General features: G+C 37.0%; 1 protein-coding gene across 3 annotated transcripts in view; it reads left to right on the top strand.

The window, feature by feature from the left end:
- Positions 1-18511, top strand: part of CPEB2 (cytoplasmic polyadenylation element binding protein 2) — a 50708-nt gene that overhangs the window by 17826 nt on the left and 14371 nt on the right. Inside the window, exons 4-7 of one of the 3 annotated variants that reach the window (XM_068149458.1) lie at positions 6010-6060; positions 11211-11234; positions 14445-14615; positions 15462-15551. In XM_068149458.1, coding sequence (XP_068005559.1) covers positions 6010-6060; positions 11211-11234; positions 14445-14615; positions 15462-15551 — 336 coding nt within the window. The remainder of the gene's footprint in view (positions 1-6009; positions 6061-11210; positions 11235-14444; positions 14616-15461; positions 15552-18511) is intronic. The other 2 variants (XM_068149456.1, XM_068149457.1) reach the window with 2 other exon arrangements.

Genomic DNA, 18511 nt, shown 5'->3' with positions numbered 1-18511 from the left:
GCCATCCTGCTGTTTGCCTTTTGGCTTTATCGTGCAGACGAGTTTTTCAGAGCCACAGCAAGCACAGAAAAGGCCCAATTTTATTCTTCACATTTTATTCTGATACAAGAGATGCCAACAGTGGATTACCAATAATAATTTTCCAGTAGAGGAAAAGACAAGACAGGGCTTTAAGACTTCTTCAGTGAATTGAAAAACTCAGGGAAGTTCTGATAATCATTCTGTTCTTTCCAGGGACATGAGTGTGAGGTTTCAGTCTGTGGTTAATGGACTTATTTTTAATTTATTATTTCTTTTTCACCATCAAACTCCTTGGGGTGAAAATTCAGCTAAGTTTTCTGTTTGAACCAGGACAGATGGAGGCCATACATACTCATGTATGCAAAGGAAATGCATTTTTTTTTGTTCGAGTGCCAGAGAACAATGCACACGCCAGCTGAACTGAAACAGAGTAATTGTGTGCTGTTATTTCAATTGATTGATTAAGGATTTATTTTTTTTGTTCCCCCCCCTTTTTGCAAGTTGTTATTTTAGCTGAAACAGCTACATTATTAACAGTAAAGGTGGTGGAAATGTTCCTTATGGTCCCTGGAGGTGTTTTAAGACCAGGCTGGACGAGGCTCTGGCCAGCCTGATCTATTGTGGGGTGTCCCTGCCCATGGCAGGGGGGTTGGAACTGGATGATCCTTGTGGTCCCTTCCAACCCTGACTGATACTATGATACTAAAAGTGGGTAGAAGAGCTCACATCCTAGAATGACCTTTTAGTTCCTTTCTTCTCCTCTTCTGTTTAGTCACCATTAGTTGGCATTTGTGTAATTTCCTAGCTACTTTATCTTTTTTTTTCCCCCCCTACAAGTCATGAAACAGAGTTTGTTTTCAGTCTCTATGGCTTTTCTTTTCACCACAGAAAATCTGACATTTACTTAAGAACCCATCATGCTTGCAGAATACACAGGATTAAGACTGTTGTTCATATTTATTGTTAATAAATAACATACTTAGTGGTAACTCAGGAATATTTTGTAACTAGGGAATACTTCTATAACAATTTTCAAAGTAAGTCTAAGCACACTAAACCAATCTGTCTTTTATATCTGACCACAGCAGTAAAGTGAAAGTCCCTGGAATTTTAAGCACATGTTTTGGATTTATCTGCTTACAAATATCTGGAGTATGACTAAGCATCTTGTCTCAGATGCTGCACAATGCAGAACAGACACTGTGTGTATTAGCTCACAGCTTTAAGTTTGGCATTTCAAGAGTCATTTTAGAAGGAAGTCAAATTTCACCACTTTTGCTTTCACGCACTTGAAAAAACTTTATTTCAGATATGATTCACTGAAAGCTAAGTTTATGCTTGCCAAGAATTGTTTATGGATGCCTGCTTTCAGCTTCACTTAGACAAAGTGCAGTCATTACTGCAGACATTATGAAAAGAAATCATATTTAGCTTTCAATAAGACAGTTTTTCAAGCTGGCTTGATCAGGAATAGATGCTTGACTTCAGTAGTCACTGCAGCAGAAATGTTGTTCACATTAAAACTGATCTTTCCCATGCAGTTTTCTTGAAATGCTTTTCATAGTAAGACATTAAGTAATATTTAAGATTAGCCTTTTCAATCAATGGAGTATAATCTGAACTTAAAAAGAACAAAAAATAACTTACTTTTACATCATGGTTCTTGAATACACTTTTTATTCAGCATCATTCAGCAACCTGCTGATGCTTATTCAGTGAAGTAAAAAGCATTGGTGACTCAGCAACACCGCTGAGAGTATTTTCACATTGCACATGGTAGCTTTTGTTTTCAAAGAAATTTGGTTTATGTTTTGTGTTATGAAGCTGTAAGATTTAAAGTTATGCAATTATTTCCAGCGTAATACAAATTACACTCAGGAAAGAGTGTGTGACTGGTGGAAAAAAATGTATGGAAGGAAAAACTTCCCTCTTAGTCATATAAAAGGCTTTGAAATTGCACATACAGATTGTTTCCTCTTGCTTTTGGTGATAAAAGAATATATTTAAGAGTGACAGACTGATTTGCCTAAATAGATCGACTATCAGAGACAATACATTTGGCCTCATTATGTCTTACATAATTCTTACACAAGCATTGAAAGTGTAGTATCCAGGCTTTCTGTAAGTAGGTGTTGTCCAGACATGGTTTTGTGCTGTGGTCCTAACTACACTGATTTCAAAATCTAAGCTTTCTGAAGCTGCTGCAATCCTCTGCCATTCGCTGGTCTCTTAAAGTAGTTTGAGAAAAGCTTAACATGGAAGCTTTTTCTCTCCCAGTCAGGAGATCCCTTGGGATAAAAAAAAAAGGAAGATGAGAAAGGAATTTGTGATTCTCAGTCTTCATTTAACTTTTTCAGAGTTTTATTTTTTTTAAAGGAGGGGGAGTAAACCTGGAATAGCAAAGCTGTGAAACCGTGAGTCAGCAGTGTTCAAAGCAGTCATTATTCTTAAATCCATTCCAAATGTTTTAATATGTGGGGATGCCTCCAACAGTTTACTGAAATAGAAATAGAAAGTATGCATTTCCAAAAGTAGACATGAATTTGCCTTGAGATGAGAAGTGAGTAAGCACAACTACATCTGTATGCTCAGAAGCAGCTATCCAAAACCCCTGAAATTTCCATTGCCTCCCTGAGTAACATGAGAGTACAGCAATGTAACAAAAGCTAAGTTTGTTACTTCTTCCTCATGGTTTGGTTTAGCAAGACTTCTAACCCAATTTGGTGGGTAAATTGGCTCTCCAGAATTTATTTGCAAGCTTCTATTTTTTTCTGTCATTCTGTTAATCACATTTAGATATGGTAGAGAGGGCTAAATTTAACAGAACTCTAGCTGCATGAGAAATGTGAGACATGCCATCTCCTTCTTAGCAATACTATTTTGAATCCAGCCATAACATGAGAATTTCTAATTAGTGGCAATATGATGAAGTTACAAGTTTGGGTTTACTCAGAGAAAATGCCTGTAACATGATGCTTCATGCTACAGTACCGTGAATGTTTGGCATTGTGTTTATGCCAGATAGCAACACACTACCAACTTTGGATGCTGTTAAGCTAGGTTCTGTAGACAGTTGGTGAAGTGGTGACTTCTCATTTCTCAGGGGTGCTGTATGTCTATTATTTAAATACTGGTTACTGTCCAAGTAATTTGGAGTTAATTTTAAACTAGTAAAGTATCTTTATATATTATTAAAACTTCTTTCTTTTGTTCTTTTTTAAGCAGGCAAAGGCCACTGGAATTGCTAGAATGTCTAAATAGCTATTGAATGGTTTATACAATTCTAGATTACTGACATGGAAGTAGGGTTGGATTAGATAGCATTTGTGGTAAGACAGTTCTCAAAATGGTACTTGTCTTTTTTGAAAGGCATTGAACAACCAGCAGTGAAAACAGCTGCCTGAAAGAAATAGGTGATAGTAACAAAGTAAATTGTTACAAGATGGTGCTCCCAACTTCTGTATTTTAAGTGAGGCTTAATAAATTTTTATGTCCATTTAAGTAGAATAATCTGTAAGAAATAGTGTAATCTGAGCCTCTATATTGGACTGACCTTACTCCCAATTCCATGCATGAAGTGTTCTGAATTTATGTATATCAGTGAATTCAGGTGGACACCCTAGAAACACTGAATTTTGCTTCAGCAGCTTAATCTGAGGGATAAGAAGTTAACATATCAAATAGCAGTGACTACATTTGAAAAAGTAAGCAAGTCTTCTGTGTCAAAAGTGGTTTTAAATTTGTAAGACCAAGTACTAGGCAAGGTAGAAAACACAAATCTTTAGTTCACCAGAATGCAGGAATAGGAAGTATGACTTAGTTGAAATAACCATATAAATAAGACTTAAAAGAAGTATCAGAAGCTGTACATGTACTGAATGCTGTGTTACTCCTTCCTTTCTAACCCTCAAGTCAGTCATTATCTGAGCAAGCAAATTCACCTCTGTAACACAGCAAGATTGAGTTTCTTTGTGTTTGTGAGGTCCATAGTTTAAACCTGCAGTAGTGGGCCTAGCTCTCTAGGGCACTCTCTTCCCACCACTTAATGAGTATTATATATATATATATATATATATATATATATAAAGGGTTTATTATTTCAACTTTTTTTAGTTTGGTACCTGTTTCAGATTTTTGAAACTATGGGGGGAAGGGGGGGAAGCAAAAGACTTCAAAACCAGAGCTGTAAATCCAGAGTTTACTATCTTGCAAGACAGTTTTTCTCAGCAGATGTTGACACTGGTGGTCTTTTTCTTTCCTCCTACACCTTGAATGTGACCTCTTCCTCTGTAGTGGCATTAATCTGTCCTTTTGCAGGAGGCTGCCCTTGCCTTTCACCACTTTGCCCACACTTTCCAATTCCAGAAGAGGAAATAGTTTCTACTTAATCTGCAGGTGTTCTGATACCATCCATTCTTATAATAATGATATTTGTGGGAAGATAAATAGTACGTGGCTGTATAAAAATCTCTGTGCCACAATGCCTGTAAATCATAAGGCTGAATAAAATACCCTCAATAAAATACCCTAAATGACCTTAATCTCACTGTTTTGAGTGTAAGAGTTCATAATGTATATCTTTTGCTCCATTTTTGGGTTGAAAATTACCATGTTGGTTTCTTAAAGGTGAAGAGCAAAACTTAAACCCTATTACTTGGAGATTTGCAGAAAGAAAAAGAAAGAAGTGGTGGTATTTGACCCCAAATGTGCCCTTGGGACACAACTACTATTATGAGAAATTTCCAGTCTTGCTGCTATTGCATGGGTTTACCAACAGCAGAAAGGAAAAAATATCTGCAATGTGTGACAGGAATGGTTAAGCAACCTTACTATGTGGATTGCTGATTTAGTTTTCTTCTTCCCCCCCCCTCTTTTACTTCCCTTCTGTTTCTTTTTAGAAAGAGTAAGCCTTATTAGAGGACAACAGTGTCTTATTAATACTTATATCTTGCAAGCCATCTGCATGTCTGTTGCCCATTAAACCTGAGCGGATTCTTCTCTGTTCCCTCAGAAACAATCGTGTTTCTCTTCAAAAGATTCAAATGTTTATGTTACAGTATTTTTTTAATAGATGCTTTCAGATTATAAGCAAGCAAGTATGTTTGAATAGCAAGATGGATGGAAATGTATTTTTTTTTTGCACATTAAAGCACACTTCTTCCAAACACAGCATCTATTGTACATGTCTCTCTAGGTCAGTGTGCACTACTGGTATGTTTGCAGCTTCCTGTAAACAGAAAATGTCTCCTTTAATAAAAAGCAATTTGTAGTGAATGGACACTTCAGTTGTGTATTTTAAACCATTCATTCAACTATTAAAGTCTGACTTTCAGCAGTGCAGTAAAATAGAGCACTTGAAAGATTTCCATGTCAGGATACAAGGTGTTTCAAGTAATTTTTACTCTATATAAAGCACTGAATTTTGTTAATTCTGTAGATAAACCAGTCCTCGAGTTTTGCCAGGCTTACTAAGGACTATTGCATCTAGTGATTGTATGTAATACACCAAGATAGAGTCATAAACTGGTTGATAAAATTTTAATGCCTTAATGCTTAATAACATGATTTCTTTTTTAAATGGATTCAGCAGAGAAGCAGTAAACTGTAGAAGTGCCACTCTGTTAAGCAATGTGCATAGTACAGTTATTCACAGTCACTGTGGAGGAGAAGACTAAAGTAGTCAGCACTATTTCTGGGTGTCATGAAACAAAAAGTGGCTTTATCCTATTGGAGCTGATCCCAAAGCACATTGCAGATCTTATGACCAGAGAATTAAGGTTAAGAAGTCTGTTCTTGTCAGCTTTAACTTGGGTCAAGGGTATTGTTGGTTAATGTGCTTGGAGTTAAATATTAGCTCTTTATTTCCCTTAGGAAAACTGGAAATACAGTTTAAATTCTAAGCAGGGAATTTTCATTACTTTTTCTAGCATAATAGCTAAACCCTCTGCATCTCTTTTGTTCTTTGGGGCTTTTTTGTTTTCTCTTAAGGTCGCTTGAGTTATCCACATCCAGGGACTGACAATCTTCTGATGTTAAATGGTAAGTGCTAATCTTCTAACAGTTTCTAATTATCTCTAGCTTAGCTTAAATCTGACATGTTGGTATAAAATTATACTATTATATTCTGTTATTGAATTACTTGCCTCCAGTCTTCAACACTGATGGGACTGTTGCCATTTTTCAGAGTTGAATGGCAAGAGCTAATCTTGCAACAGCCTTTCATTATATCTAGCTTATGTGAAATCTGAAATACTCATAACAATGCACTGTTCCTTTTTGTTGTTGTTGTTCTCAAGCAAACCAGTAGCATGTACTCCTAAGAACGTGACATCTGTTATATGGAAACAGGACTTAGAAAAGTAAGACAGCCAGAGAAAAAAAAAGACAGAGGCATGGTTTTCTATCTTGTATAAATAAAAGGTGGACTATAGACTTTATTTTACACTTACGTGAAATACCGTTTCTTGTTTTTTTGGTGGTGGTTTTGGAACTGGCTTTGGCAAATATGTTTCCAACTGCAAAATGTGCTGAAGTTAGAGTTCATGTTCACGTTCCTCTCCCAGTAGGTCAAACTTCATGAACATCTGCTACTCAGTGAAGGCATGAACTTTAGCCTTTGTTCAAGGCTAAAGAAGGAAGCAGAGCTTGGTAATCCATCTAAGTCAATAATAAATCAGGGGGTTTGCACACAAATGTTTTCTACACTGAGAAAAATTACAACTTCTCTAGATTACAAGCTGTTCTACATGAAGCAAGAACACTTTTGTCATTGACTTGATAGTTCTGAACATTACCAGTAAAGACCTAACTACAGAAAAACACAAGCAGAATAGTTACTTCAGGTTTGTGGTTCTGGGGAGCTCTGGTTTTTTTATTGCCTTTCTACTCTGCACAGTCATTTACACTTGTGCAACTGGATATAAAATACGAAGTATCTAATTTAACTTGTGTAGCACTGAGTTTATATTTTTAAGGAAATACCTGGTTCCAGTTAAGGAAAGTATTGCACAAGGGACATGTGAAGGATTGGCTCATTTGATATTGATTGAATAGTTCTTTTAAGATAATGGAGTGTTTTGAGAAGTAAAAATAGCTACTCACCTGTTGACATGAAATTAGTCTTTAGTCCTAACAGGCTGTAATCTTGGTTCCTGTACTTTGAATATTGATGTGCTTGATGTCACAACATTTAAGACAGTTAACTTCCTGTATTTGACTGCAACTGTAAGACCTATTCTGCAAGCTGCTTTGTTTGGGTAGTACACGTGCAGTGGTCATGATCTGCTGATTCATGATGAAGTGTTAGATGGAAACGTTTTAAAAACTAATCAATCTTATGAGCAATTGCAATGTATTTAAATGCAATCAGTGTAAGAAGTTATTACAACATTGCTTTCTTTATTACTTAGAGTGGGGAGTTTCTCTTTTTCTAGTTTTGAGTGCTAAAAAAGCATGTGGGAAGCATTGTTACTCTATGGCATATCTAGGGGGGAAAAATTTTGCTGTTAGCATGGACATTGTAAAGATGCTTCTCAGTGGTACCAGTCTATCCCAAACACCTTACCACAGAGCTAGAATATCATATTTGTTACTGGAGCTGGTGGGGTTTCTGCTGTAGTTGGAAGCTAGTATGTAGTGTAACTCCTGCCCTCTTTAAAAGCTGTAATATTCTTTCCGACCCTCAACAAGAGAGATAAAAATAACAGTTTGGGTATCTAAAAGACAGGTGCTGCAACACCTGATTTTTAGGTGTACCCTTTAGAATTTAATTCAGAGCCTTGGTTTAGACACTTAAACTTTGTGCTGTGTACCTGGATTGTCTGACGTACCCATCAGGGCAGTCCAGTGCAATCATATATATGGTTCAGAGGCATCTCAGGTTGAGTGTGTGAACTGCAGCTCCTTACAGACAAAGAACTAGGAGCGCTGAGAGTAGGTTCTGGGAAGCTCCAGCTGCTCAGTCTCTGCATGACCTTTCTTAGCAGGAATTGAGGGGTTCCCTCCAAAGTTGCAGTAATCAAAATTGAACAGGTTGAACACTGGCTAATGAAGTTGTAGACTTCAGTTTCCTTCTCTGCTTAAGTGGATTCAATATTTCTTGTATCTCTGTGGTTGGTTGGAGGGAAGAATAGGAAAGAGGAGAGTTAGTAATCCACAGACATATGTTTGTGCCTTAATTATCAGTTGTAGTCACTACAAGGAGGAGCAGGAATACTAGACCTTTGTTAAAGTAAAGCACTGACATTTGTAAGGATCCTGGACCCACCTGTATGTGCATTAATAATTAACACTAGATCTTGATCCTCACTGGATTTCAGTTGGCTTGATTTTAGTGGACTGGTATGTCTAGATCCCAATAACGTTCTGGCATGAGCCAGGCTGGAACTCCTCAACCCTTTTAAAACTGAGCACTTCTAGATCAAACTTAATTTTAGCTATTTTTAATTCTTCAATGATAGATGTTTTCCGGCTCATTTAAGGAGTACTTACTGAACTGTAACTAATATTAATATTTACAGTTTTCCTTATTTAAATTAATGAAATTAACTGAAGGAAAGATGATTAATGTGTTTTAATAAATTATATATCTGTTTCAGCTCAAGCTAGGAAAAAAAGCAATGCATTTTTAATGACTGTTATCTCTCAAAAGTCAAAAAGGAGATACTTTGGAATGGGTTTACCTGAGTTCGACTTTGTCGATTTAGAACCTTTTTATAGCAATTAGTGATGCAAGAGTCCCAATTATTGGGGTGCAGGGTGGTTTTTGCCCAATTACAGGGTTCTTCCCTTTCACAGTTTCAATGCCTTGAATTTTTATTTTATTAGTCTAGCAGGGAAGCATTAGACTTTCCATCTCACAAGTGAAAAAACGGTTATACTTCAAACAGAAGTTACGAAACCTCCTTTATAGGAATTGCCAAATGAGTTTCTGTAGTCTGTTACTCATGCCAAACCTGAATGGTTGAAATGATTTCTTTCAGCTTGAAAATCTATAAAGATGTGATTTCTAAAGAAATCTTAATGTCATTTAGGCACCCAAATACAATAGAGTAAAATGGGAATTAAACACCTACCTCTTTTACCTTAGACTCTTGGGATTTGTTTGCTGTAATTGTTGATGGATTTCTTTAAATGACAAGTAAGTAGTAAAGAAAAAGGCTTCATTACTTCACTGTCATTGTTTGGTCATTAAATCAGAAATGTTACTGACAAATAATGTTTTTGTGTATATCAACTTGTCTTAACTATGAAAATACAAGAAAAAGGCTTGACCTGGTTTGGTCAGAAGAGGGTAAATATTACTGAGACTTGTACCAAAGGATCATTTTTAATATACATGTATATATTGGTCTTTGAAAGAGAACATGGCACTGAAGTAATTGCTATGGATGTGCTGCACTTGAAGTTTTCCTGGTTACTCTAGATTTATTTGGGGAAGATAACAACAAGGTGGACAGTGTTAGACAAGGGCTTAGTGATGCTACTGCTAATGCTGTGTGGGAGTCACTCGCCAAGAGTCATAGGAGATTTGTACATGCCACAATACTGACAGAAAGCTGCACGTCTTGCAAGTGCCTGACTTCACAGGGAAGCAAGTTCAGCAGCAACTAATGAGAGACTAATGTCACAGAGGAATACATAATGTTTTGTGGATTCCATTTTAACAGGCTGAATTTAGGTGTTTCCACTTGGTTAGATGTCCAGCTCTCGTTTTGAAAAGTGAGGGTTTCTGCTTTCTCCTACTAGCAGAAAGTTGGATAATCCGAAAAACATGAAGCAAAGGATTGTCCTCATCAGTAGTAATTCTTTCAAATGAAATAAAACAAAATTGAGAGTGAGTTCAATGCAAGTTGGGTAGGAATATGATGACTGCCATGTAAAGAAGTGAACAGTTTAAGGGAGAAAAAAAATGAGAGAGTTTTTCAGAATCCCATAAGCAATCCACTTGAATTCCTAGTAGGAAGAGATGAAGACAACCAATTCTAAAGAATTATTCACTAAAACCATTGAAAAATCCTATGCAGATGGGAGGCACCAGGATATAAAGGTTTAATAATGTGAGAATGGAATGGTGAAAGACGTTTATGTGTCACGGGGTGTGTAAGGTTGCACATATTTCAACGTCACAGAACCACATTGCTATTTAGGAGAGAGGTGTGTGTGGAGTCCTAGTAAAATTAAAACAATAATGCTGAGATGCAGCAATCTTTATGATTAATAATAATCATAAAGAACTTTATGATTAGTAATAATATTCTCCATTCGGATAGCTAACTTCAGTGCTGTAATTATTAAAGTCATCTTCCTCAGATACTGAGTTGATGTAATAGATAGAAAATACTCTGTGTAAATGTAACTTAAGAAATTGCACACAGCTTAATAGCTTTTGTATTAGTAATCTTGTCTGTTTTGAGTTTCCTAGCCTTCAGGCAGAGCAGCAGTCGGTATGGTCTTCTGAACTGTGGCTATAAGCATGATCTCTTTAAGGATCTTGCAAAACTCAGAAGTTAGGAAAATCTTGGATTTACTTGCAGTCTGTCAGAAATCGTTGCTTTGCCTTTGTGCAGTGTTTTTTGATACAATGCTATTTCTTGTGACTTGTGCCCTGATTTTGTTTGCTGCCACAAGGAGTCTTTTGTTTCAAACAAAACCTTGCGGTTAATTTTCTGCTAGGTCTTTTCATGGAAAAAGAAGGTCACAGCTTATAGCATTTGTATTGTCACTGCAAAGGACTGTACAAACTGTTCCACGGACCAGGATGTTTTCTGTGATTAATTTTATGCTTGCTGCATGCTTTTTAAAGTAGTATTTTCCTTTTGACAGTTTGAGTTCCCTGTGTCAACCTAGATAGACACTTGTGTAAGATATGAACCACATTTGTGAGGGTGAATGTAAAAGTTACCAGAGTTTATGTATCCATAATCAACGTGAAGTTAAACCAAGTCAAAAGGAAGGGTTGAAGTATTTTGAAGTATGTTCTGTGCAGCTGAATTTAGTAGTCAAGTGGTATGGTGTTTAAGCGAGACTTCAGTTTCATGCATTCTCTTCTACAGCTATCAGCAACAAGTACTGATGCAGATTTTTTGCTTCTCTCTTACCCACATAGTTCTTTGTATCTTAAATATTTTCATATGTGGGCACAATATAGTTGCTTGACATTTTACAATTTGTCCTTTGTTTGCATGCAGCGAGGAGTTATGGTCGAAGACGAGGTAATTCACTTCTGTTTGTTACAGTACTATTAATGCTGATTGAGCTGTTAACTGATCATTACGATTAATTAATCCAGACTGTTGATTATAAATGCTTATCTGCATGTTATCTTAGTTTGGGGAAGATGGAGGGAAGGAGGGGTGCAGTCTGGATTGTTGTGATCATTGATCCCTTTTTAGGGTTTTAATTATAAATCCTTTAATCAGTTAAAGCACTGTAGTTCTAATCATAATTTGGTTAATGCTAATGGCTACTGCTTGCAGTTGTTGCCCCCTTTAAAAGTATAGAGTTTGCTAGTTGTTCTAACTCATCTTTCCTTGCTTCTGTAGCAGAGGTAGTGTACAGAGTGAAAACTAAAAGCCTTTCATATACTTAGCAAAAAATCTAGTAGAAAACTCTTAGAAACAGCAAGGAGATTTTCATAGTACAAGTCAATATATGCTCACTGATCTTGGAAAAGCTAAATTGATTGAACTGTGAGGACGTGACTTGCTGTTGTTACAGAGAGTGTGTGAAGAGTGCAGCAAAAACATCAAGATCTTCTATAGCTTCCAGTATTCACAACATACACATAAGTTCCTGTGTCTCTCTTGATCTCTGCGTTCATGCATGACTGACTGCTTGGTAGCCCTAATGTAGAGAAGAACACTGATCTGCGTCGTGGTCTGTCTTTGCAACAGTACAGTCGTGTTGTGATGATTCCTGGCAGATTGTACTTAGTTCTTTTCAATGTCATAAAACAGAAAGAAGCAAGTGCTTAAAATGACTTATCCTTGGTTCACAGTCATCGTGAGAAATGGGAAAGCCTTGCAAATTGGCTTTTTGCTCTTTTCATCTGAGAGACATTTAAAAGCAAAGAGAAGGGAGAAGAAAGTATTAGGCGTCATACAGAACATGTAACTCTAATTGTGTAAATCCAATTCCTCTGTGTCATCACAGCTCTCTGAGGAGCTACAATGCTTTTAGCAAACCTTTACCCATATTAAAGTAAAACTGATCTCTCCAGTATCACTTTGGAACATGATCTGGTAGTTTCATTTGTACTGGGAAGATAGCCTTAGATACTTGTTGTTGTCAAGTTTTATCATGGGTTTGCTGGTGGAAAAAATATTCTGAGGCTTAGTATTTTACTATTTTTTTTCTGCCCTGTATAGTTGTGTATACTGTAAATTGACATTCTCTCAGAAGTACTTTTAGAGAAACACAGAAGCAAAATTTTCTTTGTGTGTCTTTTGAAGTCTCAGTGTAGAGACTTGCAGAGGTAAAGAGCAATTCTGTGTAGTTTTTAGAGATATAACCCAGCTGAATTGCAGTCATTTTGGATTTAAGATGTTATGAATAACTCATATATTAGTGAAAATTCTTTAAATCTCCAGTTCTGCAGGCTCCTGCAAGTTCCTCCAATTTGGGTCTCATTTCTTCCTTTAGCCACTTTGACCTTTCACTGTCACTATGGTAACATCTCCATCAGCTCCATCATTCACATCAGTAATTCAGAAATCAGTTGTTACATCCCCCTTTCTCAATCCTGTAACCAGTCTTACCAGTAAGAATCTGCCTGGCTGCTTCTTCCAACTATGTTAACCTTAAGTTTCTTCCTTACTTCCTCACTTGTCTTCCTCATTGAGCACCAGCTACATGCTTCCACTTTTAAAGGCACCCTGCTGATGTCTTAAGTAGCTGTTAAATGCATCCTGATGATGGCAGTCAAGGGTGCCATCACTTGCTCCCTGCTAGTCATATTCCCAAACACAAATATCTCCATTCTTAATGGAAAAAAGGAGCCTGCTGCAGCTTTCTGCATTTGCTGTACTCCTCTCCATCAGGTGCCTATTTAAGACATAGATGTGAAATGCCACCCCAGAGGTGGGGTTCCAGTGGTTCTTACTTAAGTACAGTCTTGTGGTCCTGCTTTTTATTTTGTGATCCTTGTGAACCAAAATAATTCTGTGATTCTAGGTGTTCCTGATAGTACTTCTCTGAGAAGGGACAAAAATTCTAGACAGATAAGGTACAATGGACTCTGCTGTCAGGGACCTACTGCTCCTGCCTATGGATTTGCAGTGGGTGAAGCAGGAAGAAGTTGGCTCTTTAAGATGTAAATTGAGCTTGCTTTCCATAAGTGTGCTAGGTTAGGGGTTTTCATGTTGTTTGCTTGGTTTTGGAAAGCAGTTGAATGAATTAATAATTGTTTTTAAAAATTGAGTGAAACAGGAAAAAATGGACTTCAGAAGAAATGGTGATGTGGGGTATTTGTTTCAGGCTTTTTGCTCTTAAAAGACAGTCTTCTGAATTTGAAACTGTCATTAATTTTTATGTTGCTAATATACAGCAGTAGAAGTTTAAATAAGCTAAGATCCTTATCCTGGCCTTCTGAGTCTTTTTGGTTTGGAGGTCTCCAAAATTTGTAAATATGAAATAGAGGGGAAATAAGTGGAACAGAATCAGCATGTTTTCACTCTCTCCTGCCATTTTTACATCTCTTCTGACTGGTTTGTTTGCATTTGCCAAGCCATCTTCGTTTCTATGCTTGCTTTCCAGGGTATCTATAACCTTTTTGCAGATTGCTACGTGTTAGGAACCACCAAAAGGCTTCCCTCCAAAACTGTGGTAAATTTGAGAGTGAGAAGAATAAATCAGCTCTGTGACTCACTTGGAAAAGTGTTACAATTTGCACATTTATTACAATTCTCTTTTGCTTTCTTAGAAACAAAATCTGTTCTTACATTGCCACCATACTTGTTTGAAACTTCTGCGTACCTGTTTTTTTCTGTTCCCCTCTTGTTCAATTAAAGTATAATTTTATAGACATGCAGAAGTCATTCAGGTGATGAAAGTTGCCAATTGGACTTGGAGATAAACCTAAGACTAACTAGTGAAACTCACTTAAGCAGCCCTTAATGTGATCTCATAAGTAAGACCCTTTATAAACAAATTGCTGTCGTGCTGGATGCAGCGGAGTAATTACAATATCGTAGTATGAAGTAGTATTCTTACAGCAGTGTTGGCTTGCAATCTTGAGGTTCCTTTTTGAAGCTGAATACATTTTTCATTTTCTTCATTTTCCATTAACCTAATGCCTAATTTTCTAATACCTTGGTATTTTTGTTCTTACTTTCCGGACTGCCATTTCCTCATTGCCTGAGATTACAGAATCGTGTGCCTCTGCAACATTGTTTTAATGTATGTTGTTATCTTTTCTTTTTAAGGCCGTTCTTCCCTCTTCCCAATAGATGATGGTTTGCTGGATGATGGTCATAGTGATCAAGTTGGAGTCTTGAATTCACCTACCTGCTACTCAGCTCACCAGAACGGAGAACGAATTGAGCGCTTTTCTCGGAAGGTGTTTGTTGGAGGTCTTCCACCAGACATTGATGAAGGTGAGGTGCCTGGAGAGAGAAAGAGAGAGGTTTTAAAAATCCTCAATGAAGTAGTAGAAATAATCCACCCATCAAAAGAATGTTGTGCTGTAAAAGGCTACAACTATACATCTTTGTCATGAGAGCTGAGGGATATGTTGAGCTTAATATCATTTGATGCCATCTATCTCCTTTGGTTTTGAGATGGTTCAATTGTTTCTGAGTCGGCACTTGCAGGTTGTAGGCTTGCTTGTGATGCCTGGAATCTGTGTTCTGCTTAGCCTGTGTATCCTCCTCAAATACATCTGAGCCCTTCATAGTGTCCTCTGGCTGTGCCTGCTTTATTCTCTGTTTGTAGAAAACTTCCATTCAAAATTGAATTTCAAATTCTATCTCTACTATTACCTGAAGAACTCAGAAGTGATTTAGAAAGGTTAATATTATTCCTGTTTGTAAACAAAGAAGCTAAGGCAGAAGAAGGTCAAGCAGCAGAGCACCTTGTGTGCTCTGAATTGTACATGACTAAACAGTAAATTGTTTTATTTGTGTTTAAACCAAATTCTGAATTTAAGGAAGTATCACACCAGTTTCCACCACTGCCCTTAGTCACCCATGTGCTTCTGAAGTGCTCTTGTTAGTAAGCAATAAAAAGCAAACCTAAGCCTAAAATCACCAGAAATACAGTCTGTAAATACTAACACTTTGGAAGATGTGTCAGTTTAAGTTTCTTCATTAAAGTTAGGAATTCTTTTCCTTTATTTGCATGAAATGATAGCCTTTCCTACAAACAAAGATCTTTTCTTGACAGCACTTTTCCAGCTGAGTTATATCATCTCTTTTAATTGCAACTATTATACCTGGTTTTAGATGAAATTACTGCTAGCTTCAGAAGATTTGGACCTTTGGTAGTAGACTGGCCTCACAAAGCAGAAAGCAAGTCCTATTTTCCACCAAAAGGTAAGAGAGTTGGAAGATTTTCAACTGAATGCAAATCTCCCATCTTTGTCTACAGGTTGTAATCTACAGTGTCTGCGAACAGTTTCATTCTATGATTTTAATGTGTGTTCAAACACAGTTCCCTGTATACCATGTCTAAAATCTGAGAGTGGTGTTTCAGTGTTGTGCTCCCTTCTATGCTGGACTTCTTCTGAAGCTCTTTCATGTTCTGATTTCCCATAGTTTGGATCAGCATTGTATAATGTCAGTAATCCTAACTTCTGTATTTGCATTTCTACACAGTTTCAACAACTGACTAAATGTTAGATAAAATTTTCATGAGAGGTTTCAGGCAGGATCCAGAAGATGCATTTGGGTATCTGATCAAGATAACCAATGTTATGTTAATTTCAGTTTTTAGAATGTGAACTTCAATTGAAGCACTGATGATCTTTTCATAAAAGATAGAATACTGTTTTTTAACTAGTTCTAGTGTTGCTGTTTGACTAGGGTTTTTTTTCTACTGTCACTTAGAAAGTGTTGGAAAAGCCATTCTGTACACTAATTCTGTAGCATAGCTCTGTTCTTGTACAATCCCATATTGATACTTACAAAATAAAAGCAAAAATCAGATGGAGAATCAAGGCAGAGGGTATTCATTCTGCAGAGAATGCAGGAAGTGATAAAAGTAGGTATAGTGTCTGTATATACCTGATTTTTCATTTCTTTACCTGACCATTTATGCTAAGGAAAGGCAAAAATATTATCCCAGATGAGTCCTTTAATGAGTGAGAAATGGAATTGAAAATATTTGAATAGCATTTATAAACACTACAGTGGAAATTTCTAAGGCTTTTTGATTTTCAGCCAGATACACAAAGATACTGTCAAGTTAAATTTGATTATCCTATGGAGTATAGCTCTCTTTGTAAATTACCAAGAGAAGTTCTTGAGGAACAATTTGAGGAAGATGCATCTCATAGAGTCAGTGATGAATAGATAGAAGAGGGAAGATGTAATTTACTCGAACCCGAAGGGAATGGATTCTGACATTCATTTCCAAGGAGACCTCTCTCAGTATCTGAACATCTTTAAGTATATATTTCCAGACTTCCTCATTTACTAAATCTTTTCAGTGTAGGTGGAATATTTATAATTACCACAGTAATAAATAAGTAAACAAATCACCTCTATTGTAAGCAGGCCTTCTTAAAAGCAGAGAACACAAATGGAAGAATTTCAGGCTGTTCATCAGATTAATCCAGGGCACACTTGTGAACTCAGTGTTGATTTCTCATCATTAGCAGATCCTTACTTGAAATTTAGTACCACTTACTCTTCTTCAGTCTTAAAACTTTATTCTAGTTTTCAGTTCACTACATAATTCACATTGTCTTGTAATGCATCCTGACCCATTAAAAATGCAGTGTAGGTTTCTCTTTGTAGATGTTCTGGAAATAGAGCTTGCTATCAACTGCTGAGCATTACTGTGTTTGTATCTGTTCTTTTCAGTGCAATAGATATGGCCAATGATTATTTTGTAGAAGAATTTAGAAGAAATTTGCCTAAGTTTTTTTCATGTGTATAGTCAGGACCTGTGTTTAAGAAAACATCTGAAACTGCTGAAGTTAGGCTAAACACTAAGAAAACTTTGAGATGGATCAGCAATTAACAAATGGGCAATGTGTACTATGTTAGGCCAAGGAGTTCTCTGGTTTTGTTCTTTTAATCTCCAGTTTCTGCTTTGTCACTCTGCATGGAGTCAATGTGTGCATTTTGGTTTGTTCAGTCTCATTAGAGATTGGACATAGTGCTTCTTTCCAAAGGCATCTGGGAATTACCCAGATCTGGTCTGCTTTATGCAATAGGTTTCTGTGTGGTGAAGAGATACAGATTGCTTTTCTTGGGTTTTCTTTTTTTAATTCATGTTCCATTTTCCAGGCTTTGCTTCCTTACAGGCTCTCTGCTTACAGAAAGCCCTAAGGGAAGGCCAAGTTCATAATAAGTACTTCCTTGCTTGAAGAAATACAAAAAGTGTCCTGATCCATCAAGGCTGGCTGCCTCCTGAGAAACACCAACTGCTTGTGCTTAGCTAATTACAGTTCGCATTGCTTCACCACAAAATTAGGCCCAAAGAAAACAGTAATATCAGAAACGTCACACAAATCTCATAAGGAAACTCTGTCTTGAAGCAAGGAAAAAAGTATTCTATTGAGATGGAAGTCTGTAAGTGATCTGCCAGCTGTAATGGAGAATTCCTTCCTTTCTGACTTGCCACTGTTTATTGTAACTCCTGTTATGATGTAGTTGGCAAATACACTTATTTGTGAAACAGTACACATGTCCAAAGCAACTTGCTGAGGTGGGAACTTATGGTAATGAAACTCCTCAAGAAATGGTGCTGCATGTGCTCTGAATTATTTCTGGTTGGTTTCAGAGAGAGGATGGTCTGATTTAAACAGGAGGGTATCCCCAGCCGTTTCTAATTGTCTGGATATTTCTCTTGCCTTCTATCCCACCAGTTACGCAGTAGCTTCATTTACTTAAAGTTTTTTACTGCTGATTTAGAACTGACTGAAACCACTAGGCTGTTCTGTTTCTAGTTTAAGAAGCAAAAAAACCCAGGCCCATCCAAATTCTGTTTAACTTGTTGCCAGCTTAGTCAACCATATTGGGTAGGGTTGAGCTCTGGATTTGAGCAAGTAACTGTAGGTGTCTTCATGTGTGATTAGTGTTTAAGCTCCCTTTAATCAATGGGAATCTGGCCAATACAGTCAGTGGAGTATAGAGGCCTATTCAGGTCACTGTAACATAAGTACATTAAGCTTGATTCATTTACCCAAACTAAGGATATCTAAAAGATTTATGTGGGTCTCACAGATGTGGCATGGCTCCTGTTGGAAGTCCCACACCATTTTGGAGCACCAGCTGAAGCTGAATCAAAGTCTTACAGAGGATTAACTGTGTTAGACACCTCCATG

The sequence above is a fragment of the Melanerpes formicivorus genome, unplaced genomic scaffold, assembly GCF_026170545.1.
Source record: "Melanerpes formicivorus ecotype bairdi unplaced genomic scaffold, bMelFor1.0.p_v2 SCAF_18, whole genome shotgun sequence".
Taxonomy (NCBI): domain Eukaryota; kingdom Metazoa; phylum Chordata; class Aves; order Piciformes; family Picidae; genus Melanerpes; species Melanerpes formicivorus.
The sequence above is the reverse complement of the archived record's forward strand: the minus strand, read 5'-3'. Positions and strand labels throughout refer to the sequence as shown.